This window comes from Oncorhynchus kisutch, linkage group LG11 (assembly GCF_002021735.2).
Source record: "Oncorhynchus kisutch isolate 150728-3 linkage group LG11, Okis_V2, whole genome shotgun sequence".
NCBI classification, from domain to species: domain Eukaryota; kingdom Metazoa; phylum Chordata; class Actinopteri; order Salmoniformes; family Salmonidae; genus Oncorhynchus; species Oncorhynchus kisutch.
Window position 1 is genome coordinate 90,805,782 of NC_034184.2, and position 23,653 is coordinate 90,829,434.

The following is a 23,653-nucleotide window of genomic DNA, read 5'->3' on the forward strand; positions in this document are numbered from 1 at the left end:
CTTAGGGGTGCGTGCTTAGTCCCCTCCTGTACTTCCTGGCTGCGCATAACTCCAACACCATTATTATTATTATTATTATTATTTTATTTTTTTCACCTTTTAACCAGGTAGGCTAGTTGAGAACAAGTTCTCATTTGCAACTGCGACCTGGCCAAGATAAAGCATAGCAGTGTGAACAGACAACACAGAGTTACACATGGAGTAAACAATTAACAAGTCAATAACACAGTAGGAAAAAAAAGGGGAGTCTATATACATTGTGTGCAAAAGGCATGAGGAGGTAGGCGAATAATTACAATTTTGCAGATTAATAACACTGGAGTGATAAATGATCAGATGGTCATGTACAGGTAGAGATATTGGTGTGCAAAAGAGCAGAAAAGTAAATAAATAAAAACAGTATGGGGATGAGGTAGGTAAAAATGGGTGGGCTATTTTTATTTTATTTTATTTTTTTATTTTTTATTTCACCTTTATTTAACCAGGTAGGCTAGTTGAGAACAAGTTCTCATTTGCAACTGTGACCTGGCCAAGATAAAGCATAGCAGTGTGAGCAGACAACAAAGAGTTACACATGGAGTAAACAATTACCGATAGACTATGTACAGCTGCAGTGATCGGTTAGCTGCTCAGATAGCAGATGTTTGAAGTTGGTGAGGGAGATAAAAGTCTCCAACTTCAGCGATTTTTGCAATTCGTTCCAGTCCCAGGCAGCAAAGAACTGGAACGAAAGGCGGCCAAATGAGGTGTTGGCTTTAGGGATGATCAGTGAGATACACCTGCTGGAGCGCGTGCTACGGATGGGTGTTGCCATCGTGACCAGTGAACTGAGATAAGGCGGAGCTTTACCTAGCATGGACTTGTAGATGACCTGGAGCCAGTGGGTCTGGCGACGAATATGTAGCGAGGGCCAGCCGACTAGAGCATACAAGTCGCAGTGGTGGGTGGTATAAGGTGCTTTAGTGACAAAACGGATGGCACTGTGATAAACTGCATCCAGTTTGCTGAGTAGAGTGTTGGAAGCAATTTTGTAGATGACATCGCCGAAGTCGAGGATCGGTAGGATAGTCAGTTTTACTAGGGTAAGTTTGGCGGCATGAGTGAAGGAGGCTTTGTTGCGGAATAGAAAGCCGATTCTTGATTTGATTTTCGATTGGAGATGTTTGAAATGAGTCTGGAAGGAGAGTTTACAGTCTAGCCAGACACCGAGGTACTTATAGATGTCCACATATTCAAGGTCAGAAACATCCAGGGTGGTGATGCTGGTCAGGCGTGCGGGTGCAGGCAGCAAACGGTTGAAAAGCATGCATTTGGTTTTACTAGCGTTTAAGAGCAGTTGGAGGCCACGGAAGGAGTGTTGTATGGCATTGAAGCTCGTTTGGAGGTTAGATAGCACAGTGTCCAAGGACGGGCCGGAAGTATATAGAATGGTGTCGTCTGCGTAGAGGTGGATCAGGGAATCTCCCGCAGCAAGAGCAACATCATTGATATATACAGAGAAAAGAGTCGGCCCGAGGATTGAACCCTGTGGCACCCCCATAGAGACTGCCAGAGGACCGGACAGCATGCCCTCCGATTTGACACACTGAACTCCGTCTGCAAAGTAATTGGTGAACCAGGCAAGGCAGTCATCCGAAAAACCGAGGCTACTGAGTCTGCCGATAAGAATATGGTGATTGACAGAGTCGAAAGCCTTGGCAAGGTCGATGAAGACGGCTGCACAGTACTGTCTTTTATCGATGGCGGTTATGATATCGTTTAGTACCTTGAGCGTGGCTGCGGTGCACCCGTGACCGGCTCGGAAACCAGATTGCACAGCGGAGAAGGTACGGTGGGATTCGAGATGGTCAGTGACCTGTTTGTTGACTTGGCTTTCGAAGACCTTAGATAGGCAGGGCAGGATGGATATAGGTCTGTAACAGTTTGGGTCCAGGGTGTCTCCCCCTTTGAAGAGGGGGATGACTGCGGCAGCTTTCCAATCCTTGGGGATTTCAGACGATATGAAAGAGAGGTTGAACAGGCTGGTAATGGGGGTTGCGACAATGGCGGCGGATAGTTTCAGAAATAGAGGGTCCAGATTGTCAAGCCCAGCTGATTTGTACGGGTCCAGGTTTTGCAGCTCTTTCAGAACATCTGCTATCTGGATTTGGGTAAAGGAGAACCTGGAGAGGCTTGGGCGAGTAGCTGCGGGGGAGGGGGGGGGGCGGAGCTGTTGGCTGAGGTTGGAGTAGCCAGGCGGAAGGCATGGCCAGCTGTTGAGAAATGCTTGTTGAAGTTTTCGATAATCATGGATTTATCGGTGGTGACCGTGTTACCTATCCTCAGTGCAGTGGGCAGTTTAGTGGATGATGGTGGATGATGGTAGGCCTGATAACAGATGACGATGAGACGGCCTATAGGGAGGAGGTCAGTGACCTGGCCATGTGGTGTCAAGACAACAATCTCTCCCTCAACGTCAGCAAGACAAAGGAGCTGATCGTGGACTACAGGAAATGGAGGGCCAAGCATGCCCCCATTCACATCGACGGGCTGCAGTGGAGCAAGCCGAGAGCATCAAGTTCCTCGGTTTCCACATCACTAAGGACCTGTCATGATCCAAACACACCAACAAAGTCGTGAAGAGGGCACGACAACGCCTCTTCCCCTCAGGAGGTTGAAAAGATTTGGCATGGGCCCTCAGATCTTCAAAAAGTTCTACAGCTGCACCATTGAGAGAATCTTGACTGGCTGCATCACCGCTTGGTATGGCAACTGCTTGGTACTACAGAGGGTGGTGCGTATGGTCCAGTACATCACTGGGGTTGAGCCCCCTGCTATCCATGAAATCTATACCAGGCAGTGTCAGAGGAAGTCAAAGACTTCAGCCACCCAAGTCATAGACTGTTCTCTCTGCTACCGCACAGCAAGCGATACCGGAGTCTGGGACCAAAAGTCTCCCTAACAGTTTATAATCTATCCCCAAGCCATAAGACTGCTGAGCAGTTAATCAAATGGCTACCCGACTATATACATTGACCCCCTTTTTTTTGCACTGACTCTCTTGTGCTGGCTCTATGCACCCTCACTGGACCCACACACTCACACATACTACACTGACTCTCTTGTGCTGGCTCTATGCACTCTCACTGGACCCACACACTCACACATACTACACCGACTCTCTAACACACACACAAACACACAAACACACACAACATATGCTCACACATACAAAACACACACATACACATTCACACTCACACTAAATAGGTTTAACACTTTTTGTGGTTACTACATGATTCCATATGTGTTATTTCATAGTTTCAATATCTTCACTATTATTCTACAATGTAGAAAATAGTAAAAATAAAGAAACTCTTGAGTAGGTGTGCCCAAACTTTAGACTGGTACTATAAATACATACATATGTATATATTTTAAAAATATATTTTCCTATATTATTTTCCGTTAACCCTACCACCCCTCCCCTAGTTGCAGTAAACTAATGGGCAACAACACTTAGGCTTCTACTTCCATCTATCCTCAACCTCTCCCATCTAATTCTGATGTCCATCCAGTTTGATTGATATTTGCCATGTATTTGCCATATTGTGGTATTTTGGACGCAGCATTGAGGAATACATGCGAGTAGTAGTACTGCACTGTAACTTCAGTTATGCTGAAAAATTACTGGAGTAAAACAAACACGGTGTTACTTTGGACACAGTATTTGCAACATACTGCAGTTATACTGCACTCCATCTGCAATTATACTGCATTGTACAGCAGTTATACTGCACTCCATCTGCAATTATACTGCATTGTACAGCAGTTATACTGCACTCCATCTGCAATTATACTGCATTGTACAGCAGTTATACTGAACTCTGGCTACAATCATTGTCCGCAAGGGCAGAAACAAACAGGCTTCCCAAAATAGCACGGTCGCTGTGGTAGTACGTTTATTTTGATTGCCGATTTTGTTCATCTATCAAAATCTCATCAGGTAGCCTAATTTCAGATGTAGGTACAAGATTATTATGGAAATCTTTCTTCTTGCACAGCAATAAGCATTTAAATCAAACCTATTATATTCATGTGGCTGTGCATACTCAGTGCCAGCCGTGTTCCTATTGGTCAGTCACCAGGATCAGCTCGTTACACCAGACACACTACATTATCACTACATTATCACTACATGATAATTGCAACAAAATCTAATAGTGACAGAACGTTGTCGGGGGCCGACAATTGCGCGTAGCAGTACTTAATCGGCAAACCTAGACCATGTCACACTGAACGAGCCAAGACATCTGACAATCGTTGACAAGCTAAGATTCTGCCTACGACGATAGTTTTTTAACAAGAAATATGTGGAGTGGTTGAAAAATGAGTTTTTAACAAAGCTAATCTGAGAACAAGGCTTCCTAAATTCTATCAGCATATCGAATGCACAACACGAGCTGGTAGCATTCTGGATCATTGCTACTCTAACTTCAGCGATGCATACAAAGCCCTCCCTTCGGGAAAAAATCTGACTATGACTCTTTTTTGTTGCTCCCAGCCTATTGACAGAATCTAGAACAGGAAACGCCCTTGCACAGGTCTATCCAATGCTGGTCTGACCAATCGGATTCCACGCTTCAAGATTGCTTTGATCACGTGGACTGGGATAAGTTCAGGGTAGCCTCAGACAATAACATTGACATATACGCTGATTCGGTGAGCGAGCTTATTAGCAAGTGCATCTGTGATGTTTTACCCATTGTGACAATTAAAACCTTCCCTAACCAGAAACCGTGGATTGATGGCATCATTTGAGCAAAACTGAAAGCGCGAACCACTGCTTTTAACCAGGGCAAGGCGATGGGAAACATGACCGAATACAAACAGTGTAGTTATTCCCTCATCAAGGCAATCAAACAAGCTAAGCGTCAGTATAGAGACAAAGTAGAGTTGCAATTGAACAGCTCAGACACAAGAGGTATGTGGCAGGGTCTACAGTCAATCACGGATTACAAAAAGAAAACCAGCACCATCACGGGCATCGACTTCTTGCTCCCAGACAAATTAAACAACTATTTTGCTCGCTTTAAGGACAATACAGTGCCACTGACACGGCCCGCTACCAAAGCCTGTGGGCTCTCCTTCTCCGTGGCCAACGTAAGTAAAACATTTACATTTGTTAACCTTCATAAGGCTGCCAGCCCAGACAGAATCCCTCAGAGCATGCGCAGACCAGCTGTCTGGTGTGTTTACGGACATATTCCATCCATCACTATCCCAGTCTGCTGTGCTCACATGCTTCAAGATGGCCACCACTGTTCCTGTCTCCAAGAACGCTAAGGTAATTCAGCTAAATGACGATCACCCCGTAGCACTCACTTCTGTCATCATGAAGTGCTTTGAGAGGCTATTTAAGGATCATATCCCCTCTACCCTACCTGACACCCTAGACCCACTCCAATTTGCTTACTGCCCCAATAGGTCCATAAACGATGCAATCTCAATCACACTGCCCTATCCCATCTGGACAAGAGGAATACCTATGTAAAAATAATCTAAAACCTTTGGTACAGATCATTCCATGATGACATGACTCTTTACATAACTGAATGACACATTAAATCAGTTTTTGGTTTGCGTACCATGAAGAACAAGGTGTTCAGTCCCAGGGTCCTTACCTTAGTGATGTGATTGTTGGGAAGGTTGACTCTAGTCAATGAAAATGCAATCATAATGGCTTGCATTCGGCGACAGCCCTAGTTCTCATGGACTCAGGAGCATATGTCTTCTGCCTGTATGACTCAGGCGAAGTTGGGATTTCCCATGTACCATTTCATTCGCTCTTCCAACTGTCCATCAACTCTGGGCGAAACACTCTGTCTATCAAGTCCTGGCTAAGCACTGTCCATCAACTCCTGGCTAAACAGTGTCTCCTGACCCCTCCTGTCTCAGCCTCCAGTATTTATGCTGCAGTAGTTTATGTGTCGGGGGGCTGGGGTCAGTTTGTTATATCTGGAGTACTTCTCCTGTCCTATTCGGTGTCCTGTGTGAATCTAAGTGTGCGTTCTCTAATTCTCTCCTTCTCTCTTTCTTTCTCTCTCTCGGAGGACCTGAGCCCTAGGACCATGCCCCAGGACTACCTGACATGATGACTCCTTGCTGTCCCCAGTCCACCTGGCCATGCTGCTGTTCCAGTTTCAACTGACCTGAGCCCTAGGACCATGCCCCAGGACTACCTGACATGATGACTCCTTGCTGTCCCCAGTCCACCTGGCCATGCTGCTGCTCCAGTTTCAACTTCCACCTGACTGTGCTGCTGCTCCAGTTTCAACTGTTCTGCCTTATTATTATTCGACCATGCTGGTCATTTATGAACATTTGAACATCTTGGCCATGTTCTGTTATAATCTCCACCCGGCACAGCCAGAAGAGGACTGGCCACCCCACATAGCCTGGTTCCTCTCTAGGTTTCTTCCTAGGTATTGGCTTTTCTAGGGAGTTTTTCCTAGCCACCGTGCTTCTACACCTGCATTGCTTGCTGTTTGGGGTTTTAGGCTGGGTTTCTGTACAGCACTTTGAGATATCAGCTGATGTACGAAGGGCTATATAAATAAATTTGATTTGATTTGATTTAAACACTGTCCATCAAGTCCTGGCTAAACACTGTCTATCAAGTCCTGGCTAAACACTGTCCATCAAGTCCTGGCTAAACACTGTCTATCAAGTCCTGGCTAAACACTGTCTATCAAGTCCTGGCTAAACACTGTCCATCCAGTCCTGGCTAAACACTGTCTATCAAGTCCTGGCTAAACACTGTCTATCAAGTCCTGGCTAAACACTGTCTATCAAGTCCTGGCTAAACACTGTCCATCAAGTCCTGGCTAAACACTGTCTATCAAGTCCTGGCTAAACACTGTCTATCAAGTCCTGGCTAAACACTCTGTCTATCAAGTCCTGGCTAAACACTGTCTATCAACTCCTGGCTAAACACTGTCTATCAAGTCCTGGCTAAACACTGTGTCCATCAACTCCTGGCTAAATTCTTGGATCCTAGCGCGGCAGGAGATCATGTATGTTGGAAATATGAATAATCCAAAGTGATTTATAAAATTAACTAATGTTTGTTGTGTGTGTTTCTCAGGGGAACTTCTTCTGGCAGGTGAAAATTGGTTACACTGTTGGACACAGCATCTCCCTTATCTCCCTCATCACATCGATAGTCATATTGAGTGTCTTCAGGTAAATACCTACTATAGATTTACTAAGTATCTGCATGTGGTAACTATCTACTATAGTCTTATTGAATATCTTCAGGTGGTAACTATCTACAATAGTCATACTGAATAACTTCAGGTGGTAACTATCTACTATAGTCTTATTGAATAACTTCAGGTGGTAACTATCTACAATAGTCTTATTGAATATCTTCAGGTGGTAACTATCTACAATAGTCTTATTGAATATCTTCAGGTGGTAACTATCTACTATAGTCTTATTGAATATATTCAGGTGGTAACTGCCTACTATAGTCTTATTGAATAACTTCAGGTGGTAACTATCTACAATAGTCTTATTGAATATCTTCAGGTGGTAACTATCTACAATAGTCTTATTGAATATATTCAGGTGGTAACTACCTACAATAGTCTTATTGAATATCTTCAGGTGGTAACTATCTACTATAGTCTTATTGAATATATTCAGGTGGTAACTACCTACAATAGTCTTATTGAATATCTTCAGGTGGTAACTATCTACAATAGTCTTATTGAATATCTTCAGGTGGTAACTATCTACTATAGTCATACTGAATATCTTCAGGTGGTAACTACCTACTATAGTCATATTGAGTAAATTTCAGGTAATTACCTGCTATTGTCATACCCAAAGGACTGGGCAATCTCGCTCTCCGAGGCCAACGTGAGTAAGGTCTTTAATCAGGTCAACAGTCGCAAGGCCAGGTAGCTGGATGATGTTCTAGGGCACGTTCTCAGCCCATGCGTTGAACAGCTGGTAGGCATATTCACGGTAATTTTCAACCTCTCCTTGTTCCAGTCTTTAATCCCCACATGTTTTATGATGACCACCATCAATCCTGTCCCCAAGAACTCCAGTGCTTCACCATGACTCCTGCCCTGTATCACTCACATCTGTAATCATGAAGTGCTTTGAGAGGATGGTTAGGGAACACATTAACTCCATCATTCCAGACACCCTGGACCCACTCCAATTTGCATACGACAGATCCATAGACGACCATTATCAAATGCACCCCACACTGCCATCTCCTACCTAAACAATAGTGTGAGCGTGCAGAGATTAAAACAGAGACAGGGAGGTTTTAGTCAGCAAACACAACTTTACTAAGACAGAAAATCACGTAGGTTTGGCTCGGTCCTTCTTCTCAGCTCGGTCTCTCCCTTCTCTCTCGTGGTGTGCCATCGTGCTCCTTTTATGTGGCCTCCACGTAGGTTTGGCTCGGTCCTTCTTCTCAGCTCGGTCTCTCCCTTCTCTCTCGTGGTGTGCCATCGTGCTCCTTTTATGTGGCCTCCACGTAGGTTTGGCTCGGTCCTTCTTCTCAGCTCGGTCTCTCCCTTCTCTCTCGTGGTGTGCCATCGTGCTCCTTTTATGTGGCCTCCACGTAGGTTTGGCTCGGTCCTTCTTCTCAGCTCGGTCTCTCCCTTCTCTCTCGTGGTGTGCCATCGTGCTCCTTTTATGTGGCCTCCACGTAGGTTTGGCTCGGTCCTTCTTCTCAGCTCGGTCTCTCCCTTCTCTCTCGTGGTATGCCATCAGAGAGAATAGAGTAGATGTCACGGGTCAAAATTTTGATTGATGACCCTATGTGAACCTATGTGAACTCTATGTGAACCCTATGTAGTGATGACGTGTGCATGTCTTCTGGTCAGGCAAGCCTGGTTAGGTGGGGGCTATGGGGTGAGTAAGGGTCCATTTGACAGGCCGTTAATGATTGATGACCCAAGCCTGATAGACAAGCCTGGTTAGGTGGGGGCTATGGGGTGAGTAAGGGTCCCTTTGACAGGCCGTTAATGATTGATGACCCAAGCCTGATTTATGACCCTATGTAATGATTTATGACCCTATGTCCTGTAGAAGGGTGCATGCCCTGGGTTGAGTAAGGGACCATGTGTCAGGTCAACCTGTTACTGTTTCTCACGGTTTGGGTTGGTTAAGGCCCCTTATAAAGCCGCTGAACAATACCTGTTTAAGACTGTACATGATAACCCCCCTGAATATTAAACAAAAATGACACCTATGCCAATTTTAGGGATGTTATGCTCGGCTTGTCATGAACCCAGTGACCAAAGCCTTGAAGAAGTTCTGTGTGAAGCTCCAGAATGTTTTAAAGGATTTTTGGGTACGAGTGAGGGCCACATGTCTTACATATTCCACCCGGAGGATTCTACGGTAAAGATATTCACAGACCGTGGACCCAAACCCCTTTATCCTGCAAAACCTGGGAGTTTTCCCCCGGCTCTGGGGATGAGAGAATGGCTAAACATCAGGCTGGCTCTTTGTAAAATTGAACAGGTCCTAAGTGTTACAAATGTGCCAGGATATGCGTTGGAAGAACAGGTCTGCGGCCGCAGTGATCTCAAGGCTCTAAGAATTGCTTCAATGGACTATAGCCCTGACAACAAAGTGACAATTTTAGCCTGTGACCTTTATGATAAGGCTAATGCTACAAAGTCTGTCAATTCTCCGGTAGCTTCCAGAGCCCGCAAACATGTAAACTTTTTTATTCCTGTGTTTAGTTTTAAATGGGTGGATTATCCAATTTTCATAACACTTATGAATAAGCTGGACATTCTCTTCCAAAATGGGGAACAGTTAAAGCGCTGGGCGAGGCTTTCCTTGAGACAGAGTCAAGACCAAAAGGCCCGACGGCGGATCTACCCCTGGAGTGAAAACTTACCATGTGTTGATGGACATAGCAAGAGAGCCTTGCCTTTTGAGGGTGAACTCGACACGGACAATGGCGGTTGGTTGCATAAGCTCCCAGGATCTGTAAGAAAGGCATCGTAAAATACCTTAAGAATGTAACGATATAAAATGTATGTACTAAATATTTTGAATGAAATAAATGGTTTTAAAATCAGAATCTCACCACGTTATGAACTCTCGCGTTTGTTCACTCTTAGCGCAGTCTGTCCCTGAGAAAAATCTTGCGGAAAAAGCCATGTGCGCGCGCATGTGCGTGAGGGAGTTTTCTGTAGTGGCTGTGTGTGTGTGTGTGTGTGTGTGTGTGTGTGTTTCAAAAACAGAAAAAGGGGGGCGGGTTGTTTGTTAAAAAAATACCCTTGCATGCCTGGTGGGTCGTTTGAAACCAAGGTTTACACTAGCCTGCAAAACAGATGCCTACCCCCCAACAATAATATTGTGTCTTACGACTCCTAATCTTAAAGGCCTTTCATAAAACTATTTTTTTTAGGTGGGCTAAAAAGTCATTCATCCCAGCGATGTCGAGAACAACACACCCCCATGCATCTAGGTGCTAGCACCCCGGAGATTTTAGAAGCTCCAAAAGGATCCTAATGTTTAGACACACCCAATACCATGTGTTTGAAATGTGTCAAATATACCATGGGCGGGGGTATAGCCCGAAAAAAACGACAAACCCCAAATGCTATGTAAAAAAATCATTCAGGGGTTTTTCTCTAGGTCGTAGGGTACAAAAGCGCTAGAAACCATGGGCAATGTTAGCAGCGTTTTAGTTCCGATGCAAACAGCACCTCCAGAAACTCCAAGAATCGTTATCGGACTGAAGCGTTAAAAAAGATAATCGGGGAAAACAGTCTAATGGATCTATCGCAAGGTGAGTTCTTGAAATAAATCTTTATTAGATTTGATTGTTGTGGGGAATTGTTTGAAAAGCGTGGGATGTTATAGAAATATTAAACAATCATTAGGATCAGTATGCTTACCGTATAACAAGGCAATATTAGCTAAAGTGATTATAGCTTTAATATTGTCGAATGTTTTATAGATTCTGAAGCATTCACGCAGATACTCCGAGGTATAACTGAGCTCGAACCATCCCATGGGGCTCCGAAACAAAGTGCCTACAAACAAACGCCTGCCCTGAATTGTCAACGTAAGTAAGCTCCAAGAATTCCATACATAAAAATATTTATACCTTAAAAACAAAAAGTGTGGGCATCTTATATTAAAAGTTATTTTATATGTTTACAGAGGACCTAAAGCCTAGAAGGTTAAACGATGCCCTATGGAGCCTGAACGGTTTCTGCGAAGCATATGACTACGAGACAATTCTGCCCTACTCCCAGGATGTATTTACACAAAAGCAGCGAACAGAGACTTTAAACGGCAGGTCAACTCCCCTTGGCCAGGACAACGTTGTCCCCCATATTTCTAAACACCAAAGGATAATTAGTGCTCAGATCCACAGTTCCGCTTCACCCGAACAATTCTACTTGGCCGATATTCACGAGACGTCGTTCCAAGGACTAGGTATGAATCAATTATATATTATTATTTATATATATTATTATTTTAATATTTATATATTTTTTTTATGCCGGAATATGTTAAAACAAGGCCTAATGCTGTTTTTTTGTTTGTTTGTTTTTTCAGGCTCCCCATCTACCGGACCTGCAGATGTTGTAATACAGGTTGAACAAAGACAACAGCCCCTGGTTTCAGAGCTTCTTCAGAACAGCCCTCGTCAAAAAAGCCGAGGTATTTAATTAATGTATTGTTAATATATAGGCTTATATCTGAAATGTATTTGGCATTTTTAACATATTTTAGGGTTAATAACCTATTTGTGTATGTATTATTTTTATTTCAGACTCCTCACCGGCTTATGAACACAACGCACAAACATCGGAGGATGCCCAGACAAGCATCCCCGAGGAGGCTCCAAAGACACCAGCGAAACCTGATGATGTCAAAGATTTAAATGACATTTCTGAGGTAGACGATTTGATGTTCTGTGAAGCTGCCAACCTTCTTGAATCGGCCAATTCTGTGGGGGAAACAGCAGATTCTGAAATAGACCAAGAACGTTTTTTCAAAGCGTTTACCCTGGGTTTAAAATCACGAAAGGCTCTACTCCAGAGGCGCATGTGTATTCTACTCGAGCATCAATACAATCAGGATGTGTCATTCTGGCGTAGCGAGCTACCCCGTATGTTAAAAAACATTAGGGCTAAAACAAGCAAATACCGCCGTTAAAAAACACACATGTAAACACACACACACACACACACATCCTTAATTAGACAGATGGCGCCCCCTATAGACCAAAGTGAGACAATTGAAACACTCTTAGCCAGGATCCCTACAGAGCTCCAAGATATAGTTAACCATATGAATGATTCGGGGGTAATTGACATAATGACAATAGATGAAAATCTATTATCCCAGATTCCCTCCGAACTCATAGACATTATTACACGTATGAATGAGTCAGGGCCTTCCGAGGAAAACATGTTAACACAGATTCCCGAAACCATCATATCTCTAATTACCCAGCTTAACGCGAGCCCTAGGTTTAATTCGGCCCCACAGACACCTCTAAGACAGCCTTTAACAACATTGTCCGAAGAGTCTGAAAGGCAATATGATGTTTTTGAACAGTTGGACAAATGTCTAGCAAATCTGGAGGGGGGCGGTCTTGAGATCAGTGTACAGAACGAGAGCGCTAGGTTTAATTCGGCACCCCAGACACCTATAAATCAGCCTTTAACACCAATGTCCGAAGAGTCTGAAACCCAATACGATGTTTTTGAACAGTTGGACAATTGCCTAGTAAATCTGGAGGGGGGAGGTCTTGATCGAAGTGTACATGTTTTGCGTCGAAATAAATTCAACAATATTGAGGTTCGCCAGTTTTTCAATTTCGCATGGGGGGGTCAGATTCGGGAATATGCTGTGTTTTACGTAATGCTTATGGACACTTTGAATGAACTGTTAGCGAGGATTAGAGATTATAGCGAACCTAGGGATCTCTTACAGTTGGAAATTTGTGGAGACAGTCTACAGAGCAAGGTATCGCTTATTTTACAGAATGGTGAAGCAGAGCTTGAACAATTTGTTAAACTGCTAGAACGCCTTGTACAGTCAAATTTAAACGTGCTAGCAGATAGGACCCTCGAACTTGTAGTACAATTAGTACGCCAACCACAAGGGGGCGGGGGTCAGAGACGAAAGCTCGAGAGTTTAATGCAGTCCGAAATCATAAGCAATAAAAGGGCCTATCTCATAAACGTTCACAATCCAGGTAATAAGCTATGTTTTGCCATAGGTTTGGCCCACTTACTCAGCCCAGGATGTACGGATCAAGCCGCGTTACATAAAGCTCGAGAGCTACAAACTGCGGTGGGTCTCGGTATACAGGATGCTGTGGCTTTCTCAGACATAGTCAAATTTGAAAACTTTCTGAACATCAAGATTGTGGTTTTGTACCACAGTAGGGCTAATGACGCTCTCCTCAAGTTCCAAAATATACCCGAACCACATCCTAAGACTATGTACTTTTATGTGCAAAATGAGCATTACTATGCCGTAACTAACATCACAGCCTTTTTAGGCGCGCCATATGTCTGTCCAGCCTGTCATACCGGCTACACACGCATGGGGGGGCACTCGTGCCGTTACAACTGTTCAGTATGTCTGGATAAACATTGCCCTATGCAGCCGCTAAACTTGACCCCCTGTGCGGATTGTCACCGCACATGTCGTTCGGCCTACTGTTACGAAAAACACAAAACTGAAACATGGCATCCCAAGGCATGTAAATCTGTAAGCAGTTGTGACATTAACAAGAAATGTCCAAAATGTCATTGCAATTACAACCTTAAAATAGATAGCCCTAAACCTCATGTTTGTGGAATTATACACTGCCCAATCTGTAAAGGTCCTTTGAAAAGCAGAGACGCGGAAGCGGTTCAAGAAGTAACACATGAGTGTTACATTCAGCCCTTGGCTGAAGATGAACATACAGAGAAATATGTGTTTTATGATTTTGAGACAACTCAGCAATCAGGGGTTCATTTGCCTATTTTTGTGTCAACCATGACTTTCAAGGGTGAAAAATGGTCGGCCGAGGGACCCGATTGTGCCCGACTCTTTCTAAAACATTTTAGAAAAGCCCAGTACAGAAACTTCACGTTTATAGCTCACAATGCTAGGGCCTATGACTCCTATCTGCTTCTGAACCCTTTGATACAGCAAGGCGTGGCACCCAGTGTCATAGCTCAAGGGAGTAAAATATTATGCTTTGTTGACCCCGCCTTCAAACAGAGATACATTGACAGCTTAAGCTTCTTACCCATGAGATTGGCTCAAATGCCAGAGGCCTTGGGTTTTGAAAACTCTGTCAAAGGCTATTTCCCTCATTTCTTCACATCTGAGGAGAATCTACATTATATAGGATCTTATCCAGCCCCCGAAATGTACGGGTGTGATCAAATGTCTCCCAAAGAGCGTGAGAGATTCATGACATGGTACGAGACCGTAAGACATGGCACTTTTGATTTCCATAAAGAGATGGAATCATACTGTGACAATGACGTTGTTATACTTCGTGAAGGATGCCTCAGATTCAGAGAAGAGGTAATCAAAGATGCGGGCATTGACCCCTGGAGCTGTACAACTATTGCATCAGCGTGCATGAAAACCTATCGTACACACTATCTAACTCCTGAATCTATAGCTATCCCATCGCCAGACAACTACCGACGCCAATTCAAGGCCTACTCTAGTGGTTCCATTCAATGGTTGGAGTACTTGGCCCAGGATAAAGATATTTTTATCCAACATGCTTTGAATCGGGGGGAGAAGGCTTTTGGGCCTTACCATGTAGATGGATACACACAGATTGACGGGGTTGAGACAGTGTATGAGTACAACGGTTGTTTCTTCCACGGTTGTAAATTATGCTTTGTCCCCCACACCTTGTGTGTCCTAACCCAAAAGACTTTTGGGGAAATGTACCAAGAGTTTCAAGACAAACTGAATTCTTTAAAGGCTACTTACGGGTTAAAAGTTGTGGTTTTGTGGGAGCACGAATGGACAGCCCTCAAAAAGGCAGATCCTAGTGTTAAGGCCTTCCTTACCCATTATGACCCTCCAGAGCCCCTGGAACCGCGTCAGGCCTTGTTTGGAGGCCGGACCAATGCTTTGACATTGCGTTATGTAGCTCAACCCGACGAGACAATAGGCTATGTAGATTTTACATCCCTATATCCTCATGTAATGAGTTCCTCATTCTATCCTATAGGGCATCCTGAAATTATTCACAGCGACTTTGACGAACCCCAAAATTATTTTGGTTTAATCAAAGCGACTGTCTACCCTCCTAGGGGGCTGTTTATACCTGTGTTGCCTTACAAGGGTCCTAAAGGAAAACTTTTCTTTCCCCTTTGTCGCACATGCTGTGAAAACCACAACCAGGAAAACCCCTGTGATCACACAGATCAAGAAAGAGCCCTGACCGGTGTATGGGTCACTGTAGAATTCTCTAAGGCTTTAGAGAAGGGGTATCGTGTGGCCAAAATCTTTGAAGTGTGGAACTTTTCCAGGAAATCAGACACACTTTTTAAAGAGTACATCAAAACCTTCTTGAGATGCAAGCAGATGGCTTCAGGCTATCCTGCATCGGTCACAGATCAAGAAAGTAAAGACCAGTACATTCAAGACTACCATGACAGAGAAGGCATACTTCTTGACCCTGACAGAATAGAGGTCAACAAAACCAAAAGAAATGTGTCGAAATTGTACTTGAACTCCCTTTGGGGGAAATTAGCGCAGAGATGCAATATGCTAACAACTTCGATCATTAAAGACCCCGAAGAATTTTTGGAATTTGTTTTTTCGGACCAATACGAAATTTCAAATTTTTCCTTCTTGAGTCAAGACATTGCCTTGGTGCAATGGAGGCGCCACCAAAAGTGGGTTCTACCCCCGGGTAATGTAAATGTGTTTCTTGCAGCATTTACCACAGCCTATGGCCGCCTTGAACTGTACACCCTCATGGAACAGCTTCAGAGGCGGGTTCTTTACCACGACACAGACTCTGTGGTCTATGTAAGCAAACCGGGGGATTGGACCCCCCCACTTAGCAACTATCTTGGGGGTTTAACGAGTGAACTCGAAGAGGGTGACCATATTACAGAATGGTCCTCATGTGGTCCAAAAAGCTATGCTTTTAGGACTAAAGCCAATCACGTGGTGTTGAAAGCCAAAGGCGTGACTCAAAACTATGAAAATGCACCGCGTGTAAACTTGGAATCAATCACGCGCTTGGTCGAGGGGTTCGTAAAGGACAAGAATAGTGACTTGGAGATTTTGAGCTCCTACAACAAAATAGTGAGGGATAAAAAGGGGTTCCATCTAAGAAACGCACCACTCACTAAAAGATTCAGGGTAGTCTATGACAAGAGACAGCTATTGCCTGACGGTACCACATTGCCCTTTGGCTACTGACTTATGCTACAAGCCCCAGTGTGTCTTAAAGCTTAAGATATTATGACTGCTGTCGAGGGTTTTGACCCCCGGCTACAATTGCCTTTTTCAGCATTAATTGCCGGCCCTTCAAACAGTGGCAAAACTTTTTTTGTAAAAAGTATTTTAGAGAATTCTGAACATGTGTTATCTCAAAAGCCTGACAATATTGTATGGTGTTATTCATGTTACCAACCTCTGTATGATGAATTATTGAAGACAATAAAAATCAAGTTTGTTGAAGGAATACCCGATTCTCTGTCTGATGATGAACTTCTCCCCCCACATGTAAATAATCTGCTGGTTTTGGACGATATGCTATTTGCTGGTAGCGAACACCCTGAAATTGCACGAGCTTTTACCCAATATACTCATCATAGAAACCTGTCCGTGCTTTACTTGGTCCAGAATGTGTTTCACCAAGGTAAAAATAGTCGGACCATTAGCTTGAATGCCAACTACATGGTATTGTTTAAAAATCCTAGAGACAAACTGCAAATTAGCACTCTAGCTCAGCAGATGTACCCTGGACGGAAATCATACTTTATGGAGAGCTATGAGGACGCTACCAAAGAGCCATTTTCTTATTTAATCGTGGATTTAAAAGCAAATACTCCAGAACACCTTAGGCTACGTACAGGGCTGTTTCCGGGGGAGAGGCCTGCTGCATACCTTCCTAAAAAGTAAACGCTATGTCTCTGCGTTTAAAAAGAAACCTCCCCCTCTTGAGAAGGCTAGTAGGTTCTACAGCTAAAGAACGGAAGGCCATCTTGGGTCGCTGTTCTTCAGATCTCATATTAGCCCTATGTGAGATTGCTTTGAATCTTCTCAAAGGACGCATTCCACTCACCCTGAACCAATTGAAAAAATTAAGGAGACAAAAGACAGCGATCAAACTCTTTGCCAATAAAAGGGCCAGTCTTCAAAAGAAAAGACATAGTATACAACAGTCTGGGGGTTTTCTTCTACCTTTACTCAGTATAGCCGTGCCCTTCATCACCAGCCTTATTGCGGCCAGACGTGGTGGTTGAACACGTGGGTGTGATGGCCACTAAAATGTACTTGGTGCCTCAACAAGAGTTGGATAGACTTAAAAAACAAATGCAGGGTCCTGAAGATATCAGACAAACAGCGGAAAATGATTTGGATACGGCCATGAAGGATGTTTTGAACCGAAAAGGATTGAACCCCTATGATAAGATTCAAAAATACACAAACCTAATGCAAAGGTATTTGACTCGGGTAAAGCAAGGGGAGAGAGAGACTAACCATTTAACCCTTTCCCTACCGGACCCTTTAACAGATGTCGAACCTAACGATAGCCATGCCCCTGTAAGGCCTGTACCGTCGATCTTACCTAGTGGAGATAATATGTCGGGTGAAGCTCAAATGCCATTTGAAGATAAAGTTATGCATGACCTACTGACACATGTGCCTTTACGTAACAGGAAGAATGTTAAATACATTATGAACAAGATAAAAGACTCAAAGGGGATAGCTGCTTGGAACGACTCTGGAGAGTTTATCCTTCAGGGCTCTGTGGTTAGGGGGTCCCATATGCAGGACTTGCTTAAAAGTACCACGGCTGCCCACAAGGTTGCTGATGACCGAAGGCCTCCCGGCTGGCGTCAGTTTCTTAAGGCCCTGGCAATCCTCAACATCCCCCTCTCCGGTGTACCCAACCATAAGCTTCGTCAACAGATTCAAGCTTTAAAACAAAAGCCTTCAACGAGATACAGCACCCCTAAAGATGCCCCAACGACACCGGCCCCATATGAAAGCGATGATGCTAACTCATTTACTCCCATGAACGTCTCAGGACCTTTTCCTAAACCCGATCTCTCGGCGTGGTTAGACTTTTGAAAATGACTTTTGAATGACTATGATTAAATTCAATAAATTTTTTATTTGAAAAATAAGCAAGTTAACATTTGTGGCATTCTTGAAACATATGACGTGAGCATACGCCTTGATTACGCGTTCTTAAAGGACACACATTTGAACACTTTTGATATTTTCTAACAAAACAAGATACAAGGTTATCATTACTTCTTAAATCATCCTTATAAAGAGACATAACATCTTCAAAAGAAACTCCCCGGGCTCTTTGGCACAGGTAAAATACACAGTGGTGACCGCATGTAGTGGAAAGGTTATCTTGCACTTGTTTGATGTTGTAGTAGATCTTTGTACCGTTTAGGGTCAAAAAATCTTTAATAGATTTAGGGAAATGTGAAAAACCGGGGGGAAAGCCATAGGAATCAAAAAAAGTTGAGATTTTTCGTCCACCTTCCTGTTCTAATGTCATAGCTAGCCAATGTTCACCAGGCATGTGTTTAGGATGGGTATTGACAATAAACATTGCAGGCCTCTCAGACCATATCTCCATAGGTAATTCATCACAAGCCAACACTCCACAAAATTGTTTTCCAATCAAGCGGCTCATGAGCCCGTCCAACTCTTGGGTATTCATGTCTTTGTTCAAAGGTCCTTAATAATAATCCACTAAGACCTGTCTTCGGGCATTCACTTCCAAGATTGAATCAGAGCATGCGTAAACAATCATGCTAACTGTACAGGCTAAAGGTGTACGGAAACGCATTTCCAGCCTGAGGTTACCTTGGGACACCACAGACAGATTTCCTGAGGTGTCATCATCAGGTGATAAATTGAAAGCATACAATGTGTAACCCTCTGCAAAATCATTTCTGTCAATAGGTAAAGAGAGATCTTTTAGATGTCGCCCTGTAGCCAGGAATAGATTGTAAAATTCTCGCACAGATATGTTGTTATTAAATTGTGGTTGGAAAGCCTTCGCCGGAACCTGACGTCCGTCCTGACAGAGCGCTACATACTCTGCATTGAAGTGCTGAAAATTAAAGTTTTTTTTATCTAAACTGCCCGTATTAGAGGCGTGATCAACCAGACCTATAACCACATATCTAGGTAAAGGGCCTAGAAATAGGTTTTCTTGACTGCAGATTCTACTGCCCACAGGTATGCTAAAGGTTTTCATGGTAATTCTTTGGAGAGGGTAAAGGGCATTTCCTTTCATCAAAGCATGTGAGTGACCCAGGCGCACGGCCGGAGATACAGATACTTTTTTAATAAAAAGGGTTGCCCCCAACACTTTCAAACTAAAATCCCCGTCTTGGGGAGACATCAGGCAAAAATCATCCTTGGCCCTGGTTAATTTTAATCTTAAATCAACCGAATTTAAGAGTAACCGTTCTTGAAAGAAAATGTCAGAGTGTATAGGGCCTAGCAAATGAAACTCTCGAGATTCGGCGCAGTAGCGAGCTCGTGCCGCTAGTCCTTTGTTTGCACCGGTGGAAGGGTCTGTCGATTCCATAGAGGCTCCTGCAGTATCCTTGCTAAACAGCCCGGCGCTAAATTGGGTTTTGAGAGTGTCTTCGGAGTAGTTTAGTAAACACTCCATGATGGCTCTATAAGGGTATGTAGCGCTGCTTTGACTGATTAGGCGTTCACCCAAAGTCACATCAACTTGGGAGAAAATGGTGGCCAAGGGGTAATTAATGAGACTCACTTTGGCATCGTCTGCAATATTAGACCCATCTCTTTTGGTCACTTTTAGACGTAAATGCACCAAGGTGTTGTTGAGGTCCAGATAGTTGTCACCATGGCCTGGTATGAAAAATTCGATAGGCCCGTTATCGGTAATAGCAGAGAGAGGGGCTATCTCCACATAACTGGATCTATCTATTGAATGCTGCGTTAACGGTGCCGTGAAAAGATCAAGTTCTGTCTTTATAGCTTCAGAGGACATTCGAAGTAAAAGAGCCATGTCACTTATTCTTTTAGAAAATACTTCCTAGTATTCTTTTAGCCTGTTTTGGTACAGACCTCCTCACTTTACCCCGTCTTTGACTTACTGAGGTTCTTTTAACAGTTAACCGACGCTTTTTAGGTGCAGGTCTACGCCTTAAACCAGGGGGTCTCTTTTTTGGCCTTCGAGACAATATCATAAGCCCCGAGCCTTCTTGATGCTCCACCTCTGGTGACGCCCTTCGGGTCATAGCATTGGCTACAACCTCACTTACTATATTTTTAGCCGCTGATTTTAAATGTGGTTTGGCTATGCTGAAGCCTCTCTTCATAAACGGTAAAACCATCCTGAAGAGGTTACGGAATATACCTCCTATCCCCGAACCATACATTGTCGGCGCTCCATGATATCCTGGTAGTCCATTACCCACTTGATCCACATAGTATGAAACATAACGGTTAGGGTCGAGCTGATGGTGCTCCATAACCCTTTTATTTGTATTATGTTTATAAATATAATACAGCTATTATATATGTAGAGAGGTTTTGGTGGGTCTAAAGTGGAGTTTTACAATCGTTTTACCATAAGTAAATTCAATGTTTTCGTTCTGATCCGTTTTAAGCTCAACCAGAATGTTTTCAATATAGTTCTTGCTGACATGTACGTAGTGCGGCTTGTCATAATTGACAGTGACGATGTCCCCATCCTTGCCGTCTATATGAACTGTTCGCAGGAGGGGCACACAGCTGTCTCCGACCCTTTGATAGGTTATGATGTCGGTATAGACAAATATGTTGTAAAAGCCTGCATGTATATCCGCAGGGAATGGGAATAATTTATCGTTCACATACGTCCATTTATTGGGACCCATCCCCAACATGTAGGATAAATTACCGCTGGTCTTTATACCTCCGTTAGCAGGCCCTGAGATTTGTATCCTTTTATGGATTGGATTGTAGAATAGGAATATTTCCATCTTGTTCAGGGTTAGGTGTTCATTCAACTCTGAGACGATCCTGTCGACGGTTCTATAGAAACCTTTTTTAAGCTTAATAAGTTTCGCAGGTTCCGAGAACCTTTTGCAATAAAAATCACGGTCCTTAGCTTTGATATTATACCAACTATGGGGGTATGTAATCTCGCTGAGACCTACTTCCCAAGCCTCTGATAACTCTATAGGCTTTGGAAAATTGGTTGTATACTTCGAACTCTGATTATTACGATATATCTGTGCCGACGCATTACTGGGGAGAGTCAGGTAGAAGCCGCTGTGTTCCATGATGCCCAACTGTGTACACGCGAATGATGCGCTAGTTATCATGACTAGGGGTTTAAATTAACCCCCGTTGCCTCCACCACATCCTGCTCCAATACCCAACTGTTGAACTTTTGAGGCCAGTTTTTCCAGCGGACCAGCAACCATTTTTTACCCTTTTCTCTCTTCTGATCTAGAATCTCCTCCACGTGAAAGACTTTGTCTTTACCCAACTGGACCTTCTGTAATTCCTTCTCATAAAAAGATCCCTCTATAAGATCCCCGTCATAATCTTTTAATTTGTAGACCGGCGGAATGCGTGGCAGACATTCGGTAACGGTAAACAACTCCGAGCTAAAGCCTTGTTCGTATTTTTTGTCGAAAACACCCCTCAACTTTGATATACGCACCAAGTCACCCACTAGGAATTTAAAAGTCATTTTTTTCTTACGGCGAAGTGGGAACAAACCATACATATTTTTAAAGACTTGAAAAGAGTTTTCCGAAGAGACCTCCGAGGGCTTCATACGTATAGTCTTATGGTAGCTGTGGTTGTAACCGTTTACTAAATCCTGAACTATGTCTGTATATCGGTTGGTGTTGTGAGCTGTAAAATAGCGCCACATCCGCTCTTTCAAAGTCCTATTAAAGCGTTCCACAACCGAAGCTTTCAAATCAGAGCCTGTAGCAAAATGTACTATATTATACTTATTCATTAGCTTCTGAAATGTTTGATTAAAAAATTCTTTTCCGCCATCCGTCTGCACTTTCTTGGGGGCGCCTCCTGCCTTCAAGATCGATTCAAAGGCCCTGGTCACCTCTGCCCCGCTCTTATTTTTTAACACCCTTACATAGGCTAATTTAGAGAAAATATCTATAACCGTTAGCATGTAGCGATTTCCATCATTTTATCGGCAAGGGACTGCATGTCACATAGATCCGCCTGAAATTGGGATAATGGATGCGTAGAAAAAACTCTATTTCTTGGAAAATGTTTTCTTACAGGTTTATGTAGAGTGTAGGCATCTTGCTCTGATAACCATTCATTCACTTTAGCATCGCTTAACAGACTACCTGTTTCTTCGACTATAGCTCTCTGTAAACGCTCTTTACCCCCATAAGACCCGGGGTTAGAGGGATTATAATATATGTTTTTCAACAGCTGCTCAGCCATCCTTCTTGCCTCTCTGAGGTACAATAACTGTAATGAGCCACTTTCATATAACGACAACATTTCAGTTTGTGAATTTTTATTTTAAGAATGCAACAATTATTACGTATACAGACAATTCAGGATTTGTTGCAAGATACAAGTCCCCGTTTTCTCAACAATCACAGCATGCAACACCCTGTATATATTGTTTAGATTTACAGGTTTGTTTCGCTGAATTTTTAAAACACACACGTCTGATATATAAGTATATAAACAACAAATATGATACACATTCACATTAAAGGGTGGTTCAAACAAATAATGTAAAATCTTAGCCAAAGTTATTTCTAGTTCTTCAGAATCCTCAACAAGCCTTGATACCATATGTGACCATTGTAAACTCTCGCCCGTATGTCGGACATGTTTCATGATTTGCTCCATTTTTAACACACGCTCTACAATAACCCCTGTATTGTGGGTTGTGTAGAACTTTACATTGTTCACTTTATTTTCAATAATCTGATGCATAACATTTGTAAGGTCTCTCAAAAGAAAAAATGTATTTATTCGCTCAAACATCGTAGACACATAGTTACCCATAGCTCTAAATAAACAAAATGTCACTCGGTCTCTTGGGATTTATTGAGCCAGAAAAGCATCACATCAGCCATCACAGCTTCCCTGTATTTGTTGTCGTCCACCAGGGTGTGTCGGATTTCTTTGAGTTTCTCATGGATGAAGAGGGCCTCCTTCAGTTCATGTAGGAAGGCTTCGGTTACCCCGTAAACTCTAGGGATAGACGGCGCAATACCCATAGACTCCAGGGCGATGACCAGCGCTGGTATAAAACGGCAGGACCACAGTCTTTTCACCAGCTCCTCAAAATGATTGAAAAAGTAGTATCTAGGAGGGTCGTAGAGGCAAGGATGACGACGCTGGCTGGGATGATTGATCTCACAGCCGATGCATTTTTCTCGTATATATT

The 23,653-nt window shown here is 43.3% G+C and overlaps 1 protein-coding gene across 1 annotated transcript in view; it reads left to right on the forward strand.

Annotated features, from left to right (window-relative positions):
- vipr1b (vasoactive intestinal peptide receptor 1b) overlaps positions 1-23,653 on the forward strand; it is a 207,728-nt gene that overhangs the window by 84,487 nt on the left and 99,588 nt on the right. Inside the window, exon 4 of the mRNA XM_031836478.1 lies at positions 7,127-7,224. Within this exon, the coding sequence (XP_031692338.1) occupies positions 7,127-7,224 (98 nt within the window). The remainder of the gene's footprint in view (positions 1-7,126; positions 7,225-23,653) is intronic.